Here is a 20,413-nt window from a genome sequence, read left to right on the forward strand (position 1 = left end):
TCCTTATTTAAATTATCAGGGCCAGGTGTGGTGGCCCACACCTGTAATCTCAGCACTTTCAGAGGTCAAGGTAGGAAGATTGCTTGAGCCCAGGAGTTCAAGACCAGCCTGGGCAACATAGTGAGACCCGCATCTCTACAAGAAATAAAAAAATTACCCAGGCATGGTGGTGTGGACCTGTCATCTCAGCTACTCAGAAGGCTGAGACAAGAGGATCACTTGAGCCCAGGAGGTTAAGGCTACAGTGAGCCATGATCGCAGCACTGCACTCCAGCCTGGGTGACAGAATGAGACCCTGTCTCAAAAAACAAAAACAAAAACAAAAATCAGGTTAAAGAAACACGGTACCTTGGCCAGGCGTGGTGGTTCATGCCTGTAATCCCAGCACTTCAGGGGGTTGAGGCAGGTGGATCACTTGAGGCCAGGAATTCAAGACCAGCCTGGCCAACATAGTGAAACCCCATTTCTAATTTAAAAAAAAACACAAAAATTAGCTGGATATAGTGGCACACGCCTGTAGTCCCAGCTACTCAGGAGACTGAGGTGGGAGGGTCTCTTGAGCCAGGGAGGCGAAGGTTGCAGTGAGCCGAGATCGCGTCACTGCACTCCAACCTGGGCGACCCAGTGAGACTGTCTCAGGAAAAAAAAAAAAAAAAAAAATCCAAAAAACAAAAAACATGGTACCTTAGGCAGTGACATCTATAAAAATAGTGATACTAAATTTTGCAATTTTCAAGACTTATGAGTGCTGAGTGAGTTTATGACACTCAACACACAACTGAGCAAAGCAGTTTTCATAAGGACCAAATTTCTGTCTAATCAAGAGGAGGAATTACTGCACCGTTTTATTGTCTATTGCATGATATTGTTGTGGGCAAATTGTTTCTATAAAGGGGCAAATAGTAAATATTTCAGACTTTGAGGGCCATGTGGCCCCTCTCATAACTACTAAACTCTGCTGTTGTAGCATGAAAACAGCCATGGAGGCTGAGTATGTGAGTGAGCATGGCTATATGCCAATAAAACTTTATTTACAAAAGCAGGCTGGATTAAGCCAGTAGGCCTTAGTTTACCAACCCCTGGTCTAGCCTTTTCCGTATTAATAATTGAGATTGTGAAATACTGCAATGATGGCAGTAATTCTGGAATCCCAATATAATCTTAGAATGTAAGGTCACATTTACTGCTACCAATAAGTTAAGGCAGATATAATGCGCATTTAATTGTTTTTCGTCCTTTTTTGTCTGAATTACCAAATTTTGAAGATACTGAGGGGGAAACGTGGTTTTCTCTGTGATTAACAGAACAAAACACATAATGTTTCAAAAGACACAATAAAGATCTATTCCAAGATGTGAGGAAAACAGAATGTGTTCCTTTACAGTATAAAATATTTGATGAAATCTAACATGATTCTGTTCCAATTTGGGCTCCCAGATATGACTGGTTCAGCCCCATTTGTCCCGGACAGTCTCAACCTGATCATTTTCATGCACTCTTCCTATCGGTTTCTGCCCATCTCCTAATAACAAACTCTTTGTAGCTGTACTTATAAAATGGTAAAAGCTCATTTTACATACTGTAGTAGATAAATAGCAATAGAAAAGAACTGCAATCAACTGATGTTACAAGCTTTTAAATGGCAACATCGGACACATGTATTTCTGCCTAACTTCCCCATCCTTTTCTGTTCTTTGTGCTGGGAGGAAACTGTAGCCTGATGTTTTTTCCTCCTGTGGAAAGCGCCCTCCTCTAAAACCCACCCTACCATGCTCTAATGCCTCCTCTGTGTCCTATCAGATTTGACACATAATAGCCTCTTGGCTCCCTCTCTTCATCCTGTCACCGTCAGGTGTGACTGTCACCTGGCTGTGGTGTTTGAGAAAGGGGGTATTGCATCAGGGCCCTGGTCCTGCACAACAGAGACGAAGCAGATGTTGCATTCAAATAAAAAGCCCTTCTTTGATGAGTGAAAGAGAAGAATAATGAATTCAGGTTGATGTTGCCAGCATGATTGTCTCCCCACTGCACAACGCTTGGTCTGCTGGTTCAAACCACAGGGAAGGAGCAGGGAACGCCTGGGTTCTGATGAAGGGGAGGTGGCCCTGGGAAACTAGATGCAAACTGTGTCAAAAAGCTTCTCATAGACATTGGGGGAGCTGCAGGGCGTGCACGTGGCATGCTGGAAACAGGCTCTCAGTAATCATGCCTTTGAATGTGTCCTGCTGGCAGTAAACATTCTGTAAGTTTCATTTCAAGGTGGTGAATGTTGAATGTTCTAAGGATGGGTTTGTCTCCATGCTGTGGGCTTATGCGAGGAACTAGAGAAAAAACATTAGTGCCGATGCTTTGTGTGGAAATGCCACCGGGAAGACCACACAGGGTAGAAGTCTTCAAACAAGACAAACATGAAGGTGATCACCCCAGAACCCATCTGCTCAGCATATACACTGCAGGTCCTGAACATTCCACTTTCCAGAGGCAACACAGCAAGCCCACAGTCCAAGTATGCAGGCTACAAATGATGACGGTCGGGGCTTAGGATACGAAGGGGTGTGTTTGGGTTAGTGAAAACGTGTTAACTGACTTCATATCGTCTGCTCAAAGGTGCTCTGTGATTCTGAGAAGCATATCAAGCCTTAATAATGACCAAAAAGTAGTTGTGATTGGTAAATTTGTAAGCCAGGTTGATTATCTCATCCAGCTGTGAGAAATCAATTCCCTTCACCCCAAAGGTCCATTGCACATCCCTTGCTGGGATGACACTTCTCATGAGGCTCTGTGGCTTTCAAAACCCAATGTGGCCTGTGTCAATTACCTACTGCAGGTCCTCATGAGGCATGTGTCCAAAGGAGCAGGACTCAGTCACCTTCAGAAAATCCTCTTGCCTGGGAAGTTGCTCTGATGACACCAAAACCTGTAGCTGGTTGTTTGCAAAAGGTGAGGGGATGTTGAAAAGTATTGATCTGTTTCCTTAGCAGTGTCACAAGGAGGCCGTAGTTCCCCAGTTCTCCCCAGGAAAAAAAAAAAAAAGTCATCGAGATCATTGGGCAAGTAGGTGCCATCCATCTCTGGTCTCTTCTTCGTGAGGAGTCAACATACCTGGCCTCACTTGGAAACCTTAGCCGATAAAGGTGCGAGGGGACACGAGGAACTCTAGGCTGCAGCCCATCAGAGGATGGTCTTCCGGCTCTACATGTTTGTGAAGAGTTCTTTATTCTAGGGTCACGGGGCTCTTGTGGGACTTGTGACCAGGTCTCCTTAAGTTATAGAGCCACCTTCCACTGCTGAACTTGTCTTTGTGTTGCTGATGTGCCTGCTAGTGACAATTGCCATATTAGAACCCAGGAGTCATGAATACACCAGACTTTCCCTATGACTACTGGCCATTTAATGTTGCAGGCGGGCGGTAGAGAAACGATGTTTCTCCAATAGATATGATGGGATGGAACTTGAAGATGACTTTAGCTGCTCTCTGTCTCACCTGGGTGGGATTTAGGGGCTATTACTTTGGGGTTGTGTTGCCAAAAGACCCATGAGATGTTCCCATCATTGAAGATGAGAAACTAAGTGTCTTTAGGTCAGCACTTTGCGTTCCCCGCTTTGGTACCTCCTTGACGATCAGATGGAATCGAGATCCCTGCATGTTGCTATTCAGTTAGTTCTCATACTGGTGTGTTTTGCCACCTGTGAGTTTCTCTCTACAACTCAGTTTCCTCTTCGATCTCTAAATTCCATCGCTTGTAACTTTAACTACCAGAGCATTACAGGTTCCTTTAGTCTGGCCATCAAAGAACCGTAACTAATTCTAGCTCTGTCAGAAGCTAACTGGGGGACTCATTTTTATCCCATACATGATTCCATAGACTTAGCCTTGGGTCTATTTGCCAGAAAATTTCTCTACAAGACCTAAATATCCATTCTGCAAAAAGCAAGTTTCGCTCAAAGTAACCCTGCCACAGGCTAGTGAGTTTGGAACAAATCCTCAATGCCATGGAAAATGCCTGGCAAAGAGGAGTGCACCTGTCTAAGTGAAAAATGTGGGTCCCTCTGGGCTCCTCACTGCCCTTCATCTCCTGGGCTCAGGAGTCTTCCCCAAATGTCCCACAAAGGCTCCAGAGACCCTCAGGGCATCTGCCAGGAGTATTATCTCTGGTTTACAGATGAGGAGACTGAGGCCTTCAGGAAGCCAAGTGACTCAACCTCTGAAAGCCCAACCTTATACGAGGCCCCTTTCTCTTTTGCAAGACAGTTGATACATGAAGAATTCCTGTGGTGTTATCAGGTCACTCAGGGTGGTTAGGAGACGCTTCTGCTTTGTTTTGAAGACTCTGTGGATGGCTGTGGAGTTCAGCCCAACTAGGGGAGGAGACAGCCACTCACAGAGCAAAGGGACGCTGATGAGAAATGTCACACCCCCCTCGGCAGCATCCGGGCACGGACATGCCAGGCGCATCCACCCGTGGCTAGTGTTGCCCTGGCCGATGTTGCACACCCAGGTCTCTGCAGGACCCCAACATGCCCACAGGTGCCCTTGTGCAGCTGGAGTCCAGCCAGCCTCCTGGCTTCATTTCTGTTCTGCAAGATCTGGGTACTCCCAGATCAAACCCAGCGACAGGCCCAGGATCAGCTGAAAGGTGCGATGACTTAGTCCATGGTGCTACACAGAAGGAAGGCGTGCCTCCAAGCACAGGCCTCCGAGTGAGTCACCCAAGGCAGACTCTTGCCAGTACAGCGTTCCTGCTCCGAGGGCGGCAAGAACCCCAGCGTTTCCAGGCCTCCAGGGAAAAGGCAAAGCAGGCAACCAGGGAACTGCCTCCAGAGGACATTAGTAACTCTGAAGAAAGGGCTCAACTAGCGTGGCGTGCAGCTGTTCTAGCCACAGGCTCATTGTGGAACCAAAGGAATGCCGAACAGCCTTCTGCTTTTTATTATACCACATTTGTATGGAAGTAGAGAAGGGTGAAGGCACTGGCGAAAATCAAATCTCTTCCTTTATTTCTTCCCTCTTTTAGCTCCTCCCTCCTTAACCTTGCTACTTTTCCTGACCCCCTGGGCCTCTCACCACCAAATCCCTGCTGTGGGGTGGTATGGGATTCTCGGGCAGTTTCCATGAATGGCCTTCCCAGCTTGCAGCAGCCCCAGAGCACACGGAATGCCCACAGCCTCCTTCACAGATTTGTTAAAAAGTGTGTGAGTTTCAACGTGATGTTCTTGAATAGGAACCTTGTGAACATATTATTCAGGGAGGCAAGAAAAAGGGGAGAGAGCCTGATTCCCTCCCATATTCTGTTAACTTACATTGTGTTACTATGATAGAAAATTGACCAAGTTTGTCTATTTCTACACTGTTTCATTGCCTTCAACTCCATTTACTATAGTTTCATTTACTATCTCACATAGATACTTTGGGTTCCATTTTAGAAAAGGTATATTTGGTCCATTGAAATAAATTTCCACAGGGGATGAAGGGACATGTTTGTGAACAACCAAATTATATTTACCCTCGTAAGGGTGGATCTTAGATGAATTCATGTTTTGTGATTACGGACGAGAACCACAATGAGCCCAACGTAGTTACAAGCTACCATGCCTGCAGACGAGTCTGGACTTGCCATATGCAGCTAATCTTCCAGTTTTTAAGGAAACTTTTTATTGCCAGAGAACGTGCATACTCTGACCCTCAGTTTGGGATATCTTTTAATGTTTGGTGTAACTCAGAGAGAATATTTTCAATGCTCCCATGCTCCCGTATTACTGTTGCAGGAGGGGAGAAGCAGCAGCTACCAGCCCACACATTTGAGTTTTTCTTTGTTTCAGTCAAAGTTTTCAGGATGTTATAAATGCTGCTCTGTCCCTGTGCTTTCCTATTGTACCAGCCCTGAGCTTTTTGTTATTTTCCAAACTGGTAAAATATGTTGTCATCAGTGATAAAAAGCTACATGCAATTTGTCCTGGAGGCAACTTACCTGTAGAGGTTTCTCCTTCATTGTTATTCGAAGGCTGTTTCCAGAGCCTCACAAAGGGAGGAATATTCCACAGTCCTGCTGGCTGAGCCTTTGGCTAAACCCCGTCCCACAGAAAACTTGAGGCTCCCAATCTGAAAATCATCTCTTTCCTCAGTTTGTCCTTCCAAGTTCCTCATGGACTGCCCTTCCCAGCCTCACTCCAGCTCCTCTTTGGAGATGCAAATCCTTTTACTGTGCATTTTCTAAAATCTCTTTGGCAGGCAAATGTTAGATTTAGCGGGCCTCAGGAAAAAAAAAAAAAAAAAAAAAAAAAAAAAAAAAAAAACAGCAAAAACACAAAAGGAAGGGAACGCACACGTGCACAATTGTGAGATTTAGCACAGCTCCTTCATCAACTGTTTCCAAGACAGAGGAAAACAACCAAAATACTCGCTGTTGAGAGTCAGAATTGTTCTTCAAATTGCTGAGTGACACATAACGGAAAACATTGTAATTACCTGTTATTAAATTTAATACCCCAAACAGATGGTGTTCCATTTTCCCCCCAAACAGACCGCTCACCTGATTGGAAAATTATTTCTAAACCCTTGCCCCCAGTTGCTTAACTTCCCATGGCATCCAAATGTGAATCGGGTTGCTGCCCGTGCTTTGCAAATCTAACGGTAAAGTCATTTCTCCTTTCTTGTAGTTGACTCAGGAACAAAAACTCCCGGCTTTATTTATCTGAGGAATTACTATCACCCTGACCCCCAAATTTTCGGGAAATGAAGGACTTGCTCAATGAAAGTGGAGTGAAAAGAACAGCTTCCTAGGGACACTGATCTAGATTACTCTGAAAAGATGCCCAGGGCCTTCATTCTAAACCGCCTCCTGGCACATTATTAAGGACCCCAACGAGGCTTGTTTCAGCCAGCCGCTACCAAGGCTACACCCTCAGGCTGCCAGAAGGGCAGAGTCCCGCAGCTGAGGTTCAGCTCTGAAAACCCACCACCCTGGTGATGGTGGTGGTTCCCTCTTTCCTGATAAAAAAAAAATAAAGTTAGCTTTTAAGAGACCATCAGAAGCTCTATGTTAAATTCATCCTGAAAGCATGTGATGCAGAAATCAGGCCACCACACTGTGACTTTGAAAATATTTTATTTGAATAGTAAATAGTTATACAGTTGAAACAATTCTATTGAAGCTTTCTATAAATAGCTAACAATTAAGAAAATAATGTATGTAGAAAAGAGATTGCATTTAAAAGTAAGAGCTGTCAGTTGTAAGGGCCCTGGGGACCCTCGAAGCAGAATAAATGGTAGGTTGTCTGTCATTCACTCAGATAGGTATAAAAGTTAAAACTTTAAGCAGATCCCTTTAGAAAAAGGCTCTCTTCTAAAACGCACAGTGGAATGTCAAGAGTGGCAGGGTGGGGAGGGGGCAGCGCACCAAAAAAATCTGCAATCAAATAATATCATAATCTTCATAATTAATATAAATAAATAAAGAATAAATAACAATTACTCATAAATCAACATATACATTTCGAGGGAACTGATAGTCCTACCTCAACAAAGATGATCAAACCAAAAAGTCTTACGTGAAACACTGAGGCAGTTACTACAGCATCTTCGGAACACTCCCTCCCTCCCCCCCCCAAAACAATCCCAGACAACAGTTCAAGGCATTTGTGGCTATACTAAAGAAAACTCTTTTTTAAGCAATTTGATTTGTTCACATACAAAAAGGTAAAGCCAGACTCCAGCAGTTCACAAGCCATAATAAAGCTAATCGTGTGGGAAGTTCAATTTACAGCCTGTGAAATATAAAGGCATTTATTCCTCAAGATTCACCCAAAACAACCCGTACGCTACATACATAGAGAGCAGAGATTGGTAGGCGAGGCGAGTAGACCGCATTTCTAGACCATGAACACAGCGAATACTAGCAAGAAAAACAGCTTCTCCCCGCCAAGGGGAGGCTTCCAACCACTAGACAAACGCGTACAGCTTTTCTCCCTTGTACAGAGACTGACTCCTGTTGCGCCATGGGGGAGGTGGGGGGACACAACATAAAAGTGGGGGTTCCAAAAGGAGTCAAAACGAGAGGATGGGGTTACCGTCACGCCTGACCGAGAGAAGCGGAGACGACACTTTCACTCGGTGGGGGCGGGGGCAAGGCTCCCACAGCGCGGACTGGGGTTCGGGGCGTGCAGGGCGCACTCTCTTTGTGGGTCTCCAAGCGAAGGCACAGTTCGGGGGGCCGGGGTGGAGGGCGCGCTCTAGCAGGCCGGGCGCACGGGCACCTGCAGGAGGATCACCTGTCTGTTTTCGGATGGGTGGCACTTGTTGATGTGCCGCGTAAGGCCGGGCGAGCTGTAGAAGGTGGCCGGGCAGTACTTGCAGGGGAACACCTGGGCGGCGTGCAGCAGGCGCAGGTGGCGCTCCTGGGCGCCCTTGCTGGGGAACGACTCCCCGCACACTGGGCACAGGTGGCACTCGGCAGACGCACTCAGGCCCAGCACGCCGGCTGCCTCGCCGTCATCGGCCGCCTCCTGGGGCGCCTTCTCGTCGGGCCCGGGGTACAAGGCCAGTAGGTCCTCGGCCGGGGGCGCTGGCGGCGCGCCCTTGGCCTGCAGCGCCTGGTGGTGCGCCAGCAGGTGCTTGCGTAGGTAGGCCTGGCGGCGGAACTTCTTGGCGCAGTGATGGCACTCGTAGAGCCCGTCCTCGGAGCCCGACTCGGATACGCCGCCGGGGCTCGGGGTATCCCGGTCGCTGCCGCCGCCGGGTGCCTCCCGCGCCTCAGCCCTGGCTGTGGCTTCCGGCTCTGGCGCGCGGGCGGCAGCGGAGGGCGCGGGCCGCGGTTTGTGCCAGCGGCGGTGCGAGGCCAGGTTGGCCGGGCAGCTGAAGACCTTGGCGCACTCGGGGCAGCGGTACTCCACACGCACGATGCGCGAGCACTTGTGCTGCGCCAGCGCGAACGGGTCGGCGTACTCCTCCTTGCACAGCTGGCAGATGAACTCGCCCAGCGGCCGCGCCGCGCCCCCCGCGCGGCCGCGCGGCGCCTCCACCGGGCCCTCCTTGATCTTGAGCCCCAGCACGGGCGACGTGGTCACCTCGTCCTCGAAGTGCAGCCTGCGGATGGCCTTGGGCTTCTTGGCGCCCGGGGCCTTGACTGCCTTGGCGGGCGGCTCGGCGGCGGCGGCGGCGGCGGGGGGCGGGGGCCGCTTTCCCGGGGGCCGCAGGGCGGCGGCGGGGGGCAGTGGGGGACCGGGGCCCGGGCCGCGGGCCGCCTCGGCGCCAGCCGAGAACGCGGTGCCCATCTTGAGCTCGGCTGGCGCGAAGAGCAGCGCGTCTCCGCCGCAGGTGCCGCCGCCGCCCGCTCCGCTCGCGCCGCCGCCGCCGCTCCCTCCGAGCAGCGCGGCGGGCGTGGGGAAGGACTCGGCCGAGACCGGCGAGCCCAGGTTGAAGCTGCGTTCGAAGTACTTGTGCTTCTCGTGCTCGCGGCTCACGGGCCGCGTGGGGCTGTAGAGCGGCGCGGGGTGCGCGGCCTCGGGGTTGCCGAAGTGCGCGGCCCGCGGGCCCGGCGGGGGTGGCGGCGGCCCAGGCGCGCAGGCGAGCGCGGCGGCGAGCGCTGCATGGGCGCGCTCCGCGGGCGGCTGCGGCGGCAGCGGCCCGGGGCCCGGGCTCGGCGCCGGGGGCTCGGCGCGGGCGTCCCCGCAGCCAGGCGAGAGCAGCAGCACGCGGTCGCCGTCCTCGCCGCCGCGGACCCGGTAGGACACGGGCGTGGACTTCTTACTGCGCTTCACCAGGAAGCCGCGGGGCATGTTGGCGCGGCCCGAGGGCACGGCAGTGGCTCGGTCTGCCCTCTGCGCTCGGCCCCGGCGGCCCTCAGTGCCCCCGGCCCATTGCCCGGGCGCGGCGGCTGCGGGACTCGCGTGACGCCGGCGGCGACTCGGCCCAGCTCTGCGCCCTGCACGCGCGTCCCTGTCCCCGGGCCCGGCAGCCGCTCCCTTTTAACGGGGGGAGGGGGCCATTGTTCTCGCCTCCCGCTTCCCCCGGAGCCAATCAGCGCGCCCGCAGCTCCTCGGCCTGGCAGGGTGGGAGGGCGATGGGGCGGCCAAAAGGGGGCCGGGACTCGGGGGTCGCCCGGTAGGTGCGGCAGATGTACCTGAGGGCGCGGGGCCCCCGCGCGCGCCCCTCGGCCGCCCCGCCCGGCGCCGCCGCCCCGCCCGGCCCAGGCACACGCCCGGCCCCGCCTCCCTTCACGGTCTGCTGCTTCTCTATGGGGAGGCGCACGTGCCTGGGCTTTGTGTCTCTCCTACCGGGGGCGCGGAGCCGCCAAATGGGCCCGTCCATCAGCGCGACAATGCACGCCCCCCTCCCGCGCGGGGATTACCCGCGGGTCGCGAGCAAAATAGCAACAAAGGAGAAGAATGGCCCCAAATATGTCAGGAGGGTTCAATCCGCGAGCCGGAGCCTAGGGGGAAGTTGTGGGCGCTGATTGGGTGGGGGCGGGGGCGCGCCGGGGCGGTGCGTGGGAGAGCGGGGCGTCAGCTATCAGGGCGTCCGCGGAGGCGCAGTGGCTCCGCGTGGTGTTTGGGAAATAAACAAAAATCCGAGAGAGCCGCGGGGTCCCGACGGCCAAGAGCCTCCGCCAGGACCTCGGACGGATGGGCCGCTGGACCCAAGAGGCCAAGCAAAAGGGTTTCCCGGCGTTCCGAGTGTCGACAGGGGGCCCAGCCTTGTCGCAGTGGCCGAGGGCGATGTTTGTGTTCACTGCCTCCGCGCGCCCACGGGCTGGGAAGGTTTCTTTTTGAGTTTGAGAAGGAATTGACGCGGCCTTCTCAGTCTCTAGAAAGCGCGGGATTGGAGCGCGGGGCGGGCTGGGCTGGGTTCCCAAAGGAACGTGAATTTCTGAACTTTTGGGTTCTTGGAGGCTCGGGAATGGCAGCTTTGGCGGGGCCCGGCCCAGGCCGCCCGGAGCCTCCGCGTGGTCCAGGGCTGGGTTAATCCGGGTGGAGTTGGCCGAAGCCCGAAACGCGCGGTCGGCCTCGTGCACCCCAATGAAGTTGGTTTCCTCCTCCCCGCGCGGCCTCATGCATTTTCATTCCGAGCGGGCATTTTGTTTGCCGGTTGACATCAGATGCTAAATCAAGGGCTCCAATCAAGGCGCTGCGGAATAAAGGGGCCGCCTGTCTGGGCGCAGCCCCCACGGAGCCGTGCCCCCTTCACCTTTGTGAAGGAAATTAACCTCCCGCTATTGAGCTCCGGTCGCGGCCAATCTGGACGCAAAAGAGACGCGTGCTGGACGGGGGGAGGGGGGGCAATCTGTCCTCTGAGGCAGGCTGAGGCCTCGGAGAGGACAAGCCGCCTCCCCTGTGCCACCAGGAAAAGACAACAGCGAAGACTCCCCCCACCCCCACCCGCACCTCCGCTGCCGTTCGGTTTGGACCCAGACTGGGCCGCCTGCCTCCATCCTCTGTCCAGCCCAGCCCCGAGGAAACACAAAAGGCAGAATCTCCGGGGGACAGGGCAGAGAACCCCACGAGTGCGTAGTGACCCTGATCGTCCAACAGTGGGGAACAAATAGCCAAGCCATATAAAATGTCACACACTCTGAGGAAAATGTCACTTTATTGAAAGAGAAGGAAACATTTTTCTGCAAAGCTCTATATACCAGACAGATTTTGCTGAGTTTTACTTATGCTTAATTCCACTGAAGGTATTTAATTGTTTTGGATTTTCCCTCTGAAAATACCCTGGCGTAGAAATTAAACATGTAAAAATAGAGTCCACATGAGTCATAAGTTGTGATGGGGACAGTTGTTAGGCTTTGTTAATTAAGGGGTTAATCAAGTTGCTTAATCAAGGGAAAGATAATTGATAATTTTATGTTGTAATATTTTAACTCACACACTGAAAAGGGAAGAATGCATATAGTGAAATATATTTTGACAAGTCTCACCCTAGTTTTAAAAATGCTGTGGTGAGTGCTAGTCTCCCCAAAAGTTAGAAATCTTAAAATGAGTTTATCTAAAATTTATAAACATTTCTATCTTAAAGTAACTGATGTTATTTCCTTGCTCTTTTGAGCGCTGATTAATAGTGCTGATGAAATTAGAAGTGGGAAAAGGATTCCGAGACAGCTTTGGCCAATTTTATTTTCTAATCACGAATCCCATCTGGATTGGAGAATAGTACAGGGCGGGGGTTCGGCCTGCTACATTCGGTCTTGCATATGTAACACTCCTTCTATTCAACAGATAACAGAGAGTTAGTCACCTTGTGAATCCTTTAAAAATAACAACACTCATAATTGTAAATAAGCCGTGGGGATGGGGAACCGGTACCGCTACCAACAAAAAAATAAAACAACTCTTGCCTGAGTGAATTCAAACAGGGCTCTGAATTTAGCCAAGGGAATCTATTGAACGCTACTGAGATACTGAGATTCAATGAATCCGTTTCTTTTTCTTTATTTGTGGCTTCTAGTCTTGCCAGCCTAAATGAAATCTGCTTCAGACGGGTCAGTCAAAATAAATGGAAACTTGAAAGGTACTAGTATTGAAAACTAATTTCACCACCTGGGGCTGGGAAAGAATTGGGCTGCCCGTGCGCGCAAGCACACACCAGCGACCTCCAAGCAGGTGTAGCCCAGCCTGGGTTGTGGATCGCAGCCGCCTTCTGCGTGATTTTCTCAGAACCTGTGTGCCCTCATGGATGGGAACATCGGGTCGAGATACTTGTCTTCGCTTGAGAAGAGCAAAGCGCCACCACACTGCGCCCCTGACGCCGGCCTTAGCGCACGCGAGTCGGAGAAGGGGCCGCGTGAAGTTAAGTTGGGGGAAAGAGCGTGGATTTGCCCCCCTCCAGGGGGACTTCGCCAAAGTCAGTGAGCATAGGATCCAAGGCAGATCACCTAAGTGTCCTTCCCGGGCTTTAGGCGACTCCTCCCCTTCCTTCAGGGTCCTGGCCAGCGCTTTGGAAAAATCCCGGGCCTCTGCATTTCTTGCCCTTACGGACCCCGCGGTGGGTTCTTCCTCTGACCACTGCGGAGCCCGAGGCCACAGGCGCTGCAATGTCTCCTATCCTGGTGTGCGGGGGTGCCGTCGGGGCGCGCGCCGGGGTTCACTGTGACCCTCACCACAGCTGGAAATCAAAGTCAAGGCAACCGGGAGTTTGTAGAAAGCGCGAAGCTTGGAAATAAGAGCAGAAGCGGGGAACTTCTACGGAGGAGTTGGCTCCTTGGGGTGTCTAGAACAGGCCGCCCTGGCCTCACGGGAGGAGCCGGGCCCGCATTCTCACCCCACAGCGGGTAGCGCGTTTGGAGACGTCGGCGTTGAGGGGGGAGTTGTCAGCGCCCCCCATCCCCACTCTGCTGCAGACTTCTCTTCTGGCTTCACAGAAGCCCCCACTCCTGGCCCTCAGTCCCCGGAGCCACAACCGGGCAGGAACCGTACGTTGCCGCTGCAGTGCCCGCCGCCCGGAGGGACCAGCGCCTCCCTGCGCCTGGCGCGCCCGACCCGAGCTGGTGAGAGGCTTTGTATTTGCAGGAATGAGGGGTTGTTGTGTCAGTCCCAGGGGCACGCGAGAGACACGCGCAGCCCGCCTGCCCACCACCCCGCCCGGCCCGGCCCCAGGCACCTTCCGGGCCTCCCGCCCGCGGGCCGTTGCCTTTGTTCCGCGCATTAGCATAAAGCTGCCAGGGATCTCCCGTTTAAATAATTCCACACAAAAGGAGAGTGCATGAAAGAGAGCGAACAAGGGACGATCCGCGAGGCTGCGCCGTGCGCCCTCGCGGGGAGGGACCGCGCTCAAGTATTTCCCTCCCCTCGAGTTTCAAGTGCCCCCTGGCAATCTGCTGCGCGCCCATTATTCGGCCGGGGACCGACGGCGTGACTGGCCGCCTCTTTTATCCCCCCGAGAGTACCGTCGGGACCACTGCACGCTCCTTGAAGTGCCCTCAGGGCTGTTTCTTTTTGCCTCGGTGGGACCGTCGGGCCAGGGAGGGAGGAGAGCGGGCAGGAAGGCCCGGGCGGGCGGCGGGAAGGGCGGTGTCGGCGAAAGCTGGCAGAGGCGAAGCCTGGAAGGTGAGAAAGTCATAACCAGGGAATTAGGTCAGGGAGAGTCAGGACGGCACTGGACTCATCGGGATAACATTGAACTTGGGGTGTAAGAGGTGACCTCCACCTGTGAGGTGCTGGCGGCAGCTGGTCCGTGCGCCTCGGTCTCAAACGGAACTGACAAAACCCAGCGAAACTGACCAGAAAGGCCGCGGCGACCCAGATCCTTTCCCCTTCCTCCCACCCCACTCACACCTGCACCCCGCCTCGCCTGCCGTAGGAGGACGAAGAGGCATCCAGGCTCCTGGGGGCCACAAGAGCATACTTTCTACCTTGGTGTGCGTTTTTGCTATGGGGTTAGGGGGTGGTCCTCCCCCACCACCGCCGTTCCTCTCCCTTCCGCCTTTCCCTCTTCTCCCGTCCCTGCTCTCCTCCCTAGCCCTCCGGTTCCCTCCTTGTGTCATCCGCCTCCTCTCTCTCCTCCTATCCTTCTCTCCCCTTCTGTCTCTTCTTTTCTTTCCCCTCCTTTCTTGCTCTCCACGGTCTCACCTCTCCCTCCTCTCTCTCCCCATCCCTTTCACTCCTAGTCCCTCCCCACCTGTGGTCTCCCTCCCCATGACTGGCCTCCTTCCTCTCTCCCAGCCCCTTCTTCCCACTGTCCCTCCCTCCCCATCCAGTTCCCCCAGCCCTTTTTGCTGTCTTTCTGCTCCTCTCTCTCCTCTCGTCCCTCTCTCCTGTGTCTTCCCTTGCTTGTTTCTGTCCTCTCTCCCTCTCTTCCCCCCACCTCTCTCCCAGTCTCCCATTCCTCTCCCCTACTCTCTTTGCTTCTCTCTCTCCCCCCTCCTTTACTCTCCCCCCCCTCTTCTCCCTGCTCTTATTCTCCCCCCACTCCCCACAGGCCAATGTGTGTTATTTTATTTGTCTAGAGAGAGCCTATTTGTTCAGTGATGTGTGGCCTCCTGGTCGCCTGCTTTAATGGGGGACGCGGAGGCTTGGTTTCTGTGAGCATTAGCATACAGCTGCCGGGCTCTGCGCCCCTGCCGGCGCTCACTTTATCCCAGCCTTATCATCACTTCTTCTTTCAACCAGAAAACAATCAACAGCTCCTCGCACTCGGCGACTTTCGAGCCCTGCTCCCTGCTTCTTGGCTAACACTGGCTCACTCGGGTGCGCACCCTCTCTCTCTCTCTCTCTCTCCCTCCTCTCTCTCTCTCCCTCTTGAAAGGGTAAATATTGATTGGCTGGCTTTACATTTTATGCTCCATGCCATATTTCCTTCCCTCTCTCACTTCGTCGTTGATTTTTCTCTTGCCCTCCTGTGATGTTTGAGTGTAATAAAACCATAAGAAGCCATTTTTTGGAAAGGCGGTGGTTACACTCTTTATTAAAAACCGACGTCTGTCGGGAGAGCAATTAGAGGCATCAGAAGACAGGGTTGTTGCATGTGTTTTGGGAGAATAAAACTTTGGAAAATTAACTTTGGTTTTTTTTATTAATATTCTTTGCTTAAAACTGTAGAATTCCAAGATCAAGCTTAGAAGCCAAGATGTCCCCAGCTCAGCAGCAAGTGCTGAAATATGTAGAGATGCCAAGCATTCATTCCACTTACAGAATTCATGCCTTGTGCAAGCCAAGTCCAAATATTGGTCTCTTTCAAGCACTTCCTTTTGCCAGGCTTTATCTTCACCGTTATTTTCCCAAAGCCCTTAGAATAGTCAATTGCCAAGTTATAATCAACAACTCTTGAATTCCTCTTTTATTCTTAGGAAACTTGTTCAGTGATAAAGTTTTCAAGTCTGAACAGATATGCTAAGATCCTTAGATTCAGGAAATTATTTAGCATATATGCTAAATGTCCTGTAAATTACCCACTTTCTAAGTGTGAGATAAGGATTAAAATAATGTCACCCAATACACTTTGTAGACGAAAATATATTCTAGATATTTTCGAGTCTGCTGTGATACTTATGGAGCTCCAACACTCCTTTTTCAAAAGGCGGCAAAGGAAAACTTGTCACATTTATGCATGATTTTGTATTAAGGTTGACATTGTCATTTGGGGTCACTTTTATGTGACTAGAGGCTTTTTAATGCTAATACTTGGTCACAGAAGTCATAACTGTTGATCCTCTGAGGCTGTTCTGTTAATCTCCATCCAAGGGTTCCAGGACCTGTCACAGAAACTTACTCCTTTTACTTATGAGTTTGACCCAGGTCCTTTCAGGGGAAAGGGACAGGGGAGGAGAGTTGCTTGAGCCGACTCATTCACCAGTCCCTGAAATATGGTTTCACGTGTGCTGGGTCTGAATTCTGAAGCGTGGACCAGTAGCAATTGTTCCCTATTCAAGTGACATAGTGTGTACCATATGGCCAATGCTGGGCCCTCCCCACAGTGACCCATGCATTTGTGGAAAACGCACATGTGAAGGAATTAGGAGCATTTATTGCTTGCTTTTGCCTGCCTTGGGAAAATCAAGAGTCCAGTATTCTGGAACAATTTTATTTTGCAGAAATATCAATATCAAATAACTTTGCAGTTCCAACAAGTTGGCACTTTGCAGCAGAGAGTTTGATAATGTGTATACAATACTGCAATGCCAGCTCTGACTTTCCTTCTAATAGTTGTGTATCCCTTATCTTGTGCCAATTTTTGCTCAACATTTACCTGAAATATAACACATGAACAAAAAAGTGGAATTGTTCACAAAAACCAATGTTAAGCCCTGCTGTGAAAAAGTGTGTCACACTATCTACTAAGACAGACCCAATAAATGAGAACCATCTTATGTGCTGTTGCCCCTTGTTCCTGAATCCATGCAGTTTCTAGTGGGCAATTAATTTGCTTTATTTATAAGAAAAAGGGTTTCTGATCCACATTATAGCTGACATGTACTAGGGACCCCCTCCCCCTCCCCCCAGTGCAAAGCAGCAGTGCTAAGGATGAAAGAAAGTGAACTTAGATGAACTTCCCATTACCACCTTACCATGTTCTAATCTAAAACCTATGTGTGAACCCCTTGAGCATCCAACTTTTCTGTGACTTTAGGCTCCTCATCTGCAGTTTGAAACAGAAATACAGCCTCCTCCTTTCCAAAGGTCATGTACGCTTTCCTACACAATCACTGCTTCTGATGTTGGACTATATAGATTTAATTTCTCATCCTCTGTTTACTGATTTTCCATTCTGGGCACATTTTCTTTTTTATCACCCATAAGTATTGCTGGGTAAACATGTGAAGAACTAACTAAGACTGGCAGCAGAAGTTTCCAGGAAATCAAACAGAATCACACCCAAGGTAAAACAAGTTTTACACAGTATGATCTCATTTTATTGCCGAAATGGATTATTCTGCAGAGAAACATGCCTGGGATTTGTAAAGCGAGCCTGCCCCAGAAGAGAGGCACACGGCCATGTGCCACCTACTGGGATGATAGAAAACTACAGGCATAAGTCGGGGAAGGAAAGGAAGGAACAAAACCACCAGGGGCTGGCTTCCCTGTCATACCAGGATGCAGAGAACTTTTCTATTTCTACAGAGCAAGTTTCCAGGAACTAAATAAATGAAAACCATAAAGGGGAGACCCTGCCTACAACTAAATGATGCCTGGCCACGCATACATGGGTAGGTGGTAGCGATTATAGTGTAGGTAGTCCAGAGTGCTTCTCTCCACCAGGGTTTTGTAGATGGATTCCTCGAAGACTCTTTTGAGGTATTGCCTGGGCTTCTCAGTCGGGTTTATTTCCTCATCTTCTATCTGATGGGCTAACTGCTCTATGGAAGGAAGATCTTCCCCCTGTAAAACACAGTAAGAGGCCAGATACAGAAATTAATTGGACCCTGCACAGTTGTAACAGGGCAGTTTCGTGAAAACGAAAACGATAGTAGTCAGCTGTGCAAGGCTGGTCACTTTTTTCCTAGCTTTTGAAAATTTATTTTTAATTGTGGCAAAGCATACAATAACATAAAATGTCTTATTTTAATAATTTTTAGGTGTACAGTTCAGTGGCATGAAGTACATTCCCATTGCTGTGTAACCCTCACCACTGTCCATCTCCAGGACTTTTTCATCTTTGTCAACTGAAATACTGTCTCCATTAAACAGCAGCTCCCTACCCTCCCATCCTCCAGGCCCTGGAAACCGCCTCTGTCACTGTGAACGTGACTACACAGGCACCTCATATGAGTGGAACTGTGTAGTATTTTTTTTTGTATGACTGGCTTATATCACTTAGCATAATGTCCTTAAGAGTCATCCAGGTTAGTAATTTCAAGCCCTTCATTTTCAGATAAAAATCATCATGCTTGTTTTGTTGTCGTCGTTGTTTCTGTTTGTTTTTTGAGAAGGAATTTCGCTGTTGTTGCCCAGGCTGGAGTGCAATGGCGCGATCTGGGCTCACTGCAACCTCCGCCTCCCAGGTTCAAGCGATTCTCCTGCCTCGGCCTCCCGAGTAGCTGGGACTACAGGCGTAGCCCACCACACCTGGCTAATTTTGTATATTTAATAGAGACAGGGTCTCTCCTTGTTGGTCAGGCTGCTCTGGAACTCCCCACCTCAGGTGATCCGCCCGCCTTGGCCTCCCAAAGTGCTGGGATTACAGGCGTGAGCCACTGTGCCCTGCCCGTTTAAAAAAAAAAAAAAAAAAAAAAAAAAAGGAGTGATTAAACCTTTTTACTTGAAAGGTCCTAGATGGTTTTCTTGGTTATAATTCCCAAGAAATGGGATTTTAAAATCTTAGAATAAATTCGCGGTCAAGTCAAATGTTATTGATACATTTGAAAAGATAGGGCTTAGAAAGAATAAAGTGGTTTGAAGTTGAGAATCATATGATGTACACAGGTACAGCGTAGTAGAGATTTTCCGAACATTTCATTATAAACGTTTTCAGAGACAAGTTGAAGAATTGTCCAGTGGGCACCTGCACGCCCCCACCTGGACTCCACAGATAACATCTGCTATATTTGCTTCACCGCCGCATATCTGCCCTCCAGAGTAGGGTACTTCTAGAAAGCACATCCCCCAGGGTTGAGCTGGGTGCTTTCCAAACACTGTGATTCTTGAACATCACTGTAGATCAAGAGTCTGTGGACTCCAATGGTACATTTATTTCAACTTCCAATAATTCCTTCTGTTTTGAACAGAAAAGGCAATTACTTGCAGGGTTTTGTTGGATTATTAACTTACTAGTGATAAGAGCTTATAGATAGAAAAGTAGACTCAAGCTATATGGAGGCATAGAGTCATTGCCACTTGGCTAAGCAAGACACAACAAGGTGTTGGAGATTATGCATGCATTGGAAAGAGCAGTCAGTGGGGGTTGCAGGAATTCAGAGTTAAACCAGAGGGATAAAGGCAGTGATAGGGAAAAAGCAACTGATTCTCACAACTAAACACTGGAGGTGCTGAAAACTTTGGGTGCCACCAGTAAGGCCTCGTGGATATATTCTGCAATGTATATGAGGTTGGCTCTTTCTTCCTTAATTTTTCTGGAGAACTCTATCAAACCAACCAAAAACAATTGCCTTATTAAAATTATACAAGATTTCGAGCTCATATTGTATGCTGCTGTTCTGACACTGGGTTAAATAGTGTAAAATTACTTTTAAAGTTTGTTTCAGGCAAATATTGCTCTAGATTATAAACAGATTTTTGGGCACTTGCCTCTTGAAGGATGACCTGTCATACTGTGATCATCTTCTTTCACTGTGTGACCACCTCCCCTCACAGTATGACCACCTCCCCTCAGTGTGACCACTTCCCCTCAGTGTGACCACCTCCCCTCAGTATGACTACCACCCCTCACAGTGTGACCATGTCCCCTCAGTGTGACCACTTCCCCTCAATGTAACCACCTCCTCTCAGTGTGACCACCACCCCTCTCAGTGTGACTACCTCCCCTCACAGTATGACCACCTCCCCTCAGTGTGACCACCTCCCCTCAGTGTGACGACCACCCCTCACAGTGTGACCACCTCCCCTCACAGTATAACCACCTCTCCTCAGTGTGACTGCCTCCTCACTCACAGTATGACCACCTCCCCTCAGTGTGACCACTTCCCCTCAATGTGACCACCTCCTCTCAGTGTGACTACCACCCCTCACAGTGTGACCACCTCCCCTCCCAGTATGACCACCTCCCCTCAGTGTGACCACCTCCTCACTCACAGTATGACCACCTCCCCTCATTGTGACCACCTCCCCTCAGTGTGACCACCTCCTCTCAGTGTGACCACCTCCCCTCACAGTATGACCACCTCCCCTCAGTGTGACCACCTCTTCTCAGTGTGACCACCTCCTCTCACAGTGTGACCACCTCCCCTCAGTGTGACCACCTCCTCACTCACAATATGACTACCTCTTCTCAGTGTGACCACCTCCCCTCTCAGTGTGACCACCTCTG

General features: G+C 50.6%; 2 protein-coding genes across 3 annotated transcripts in view; both read right to left on the reverse strand.

The window, feature by feature from the left end:
- Positions 1–7,089: 7,089 nt before the first annotated feature.
- INSM1 (INSM transcriptional repressor 1) lies at positions 7,090–9,936 on the reverse strand. Its single transcript, XM_015149580.3, has one exon. The coding sequence runs from the start codon at positions 9,772–9,774 to the stop codon at positions 8,230–8,232; it is 1,545 nt and encodes a 514-aa protein (XP_015005066.3). The 5' UTR covers positions 9,775–9,936; the 3' UTR covers positions 7,090–8,229.
- A 7,379-nt stretch (positions 9,937–17,315) lies between these two features.
- CFAP61 (cilia and flagella associated protein 61) overlaps positions 17,316–20,413 on the reverse strand; it is a 290,588-nt gene continuing 287,490 nt past the window's right edge. The window contains 1 exon segment of one of the 2 annotated variants that reach the window (NM_001193937.3): positions 17,316–17,808. In NM_001193937.3, coding sequence (NP_001180866.1) covers positions 17,608–17,808 — 201 coding nt within the window. In that variant the 3' untranslated portion in view covers positions 17,316–17,607. 2 annotated transcript variants of the gene reach the window in all.

Source organism: Macaca mulatta, chromosome 10 (genome assembly GCF_049350105.2).
Source record: "Macaca mulatta isolate MMU2019108-1 chromosome 10, T2T-MMU8v2.0, whole genome shotgun sequence".
Classification (NCBI taxonomy): Eukaryota; Metazoa; Chordata; class Mammalia; order Primates; family Cercopithecidae; genus Macaca; species Macaca mulatta.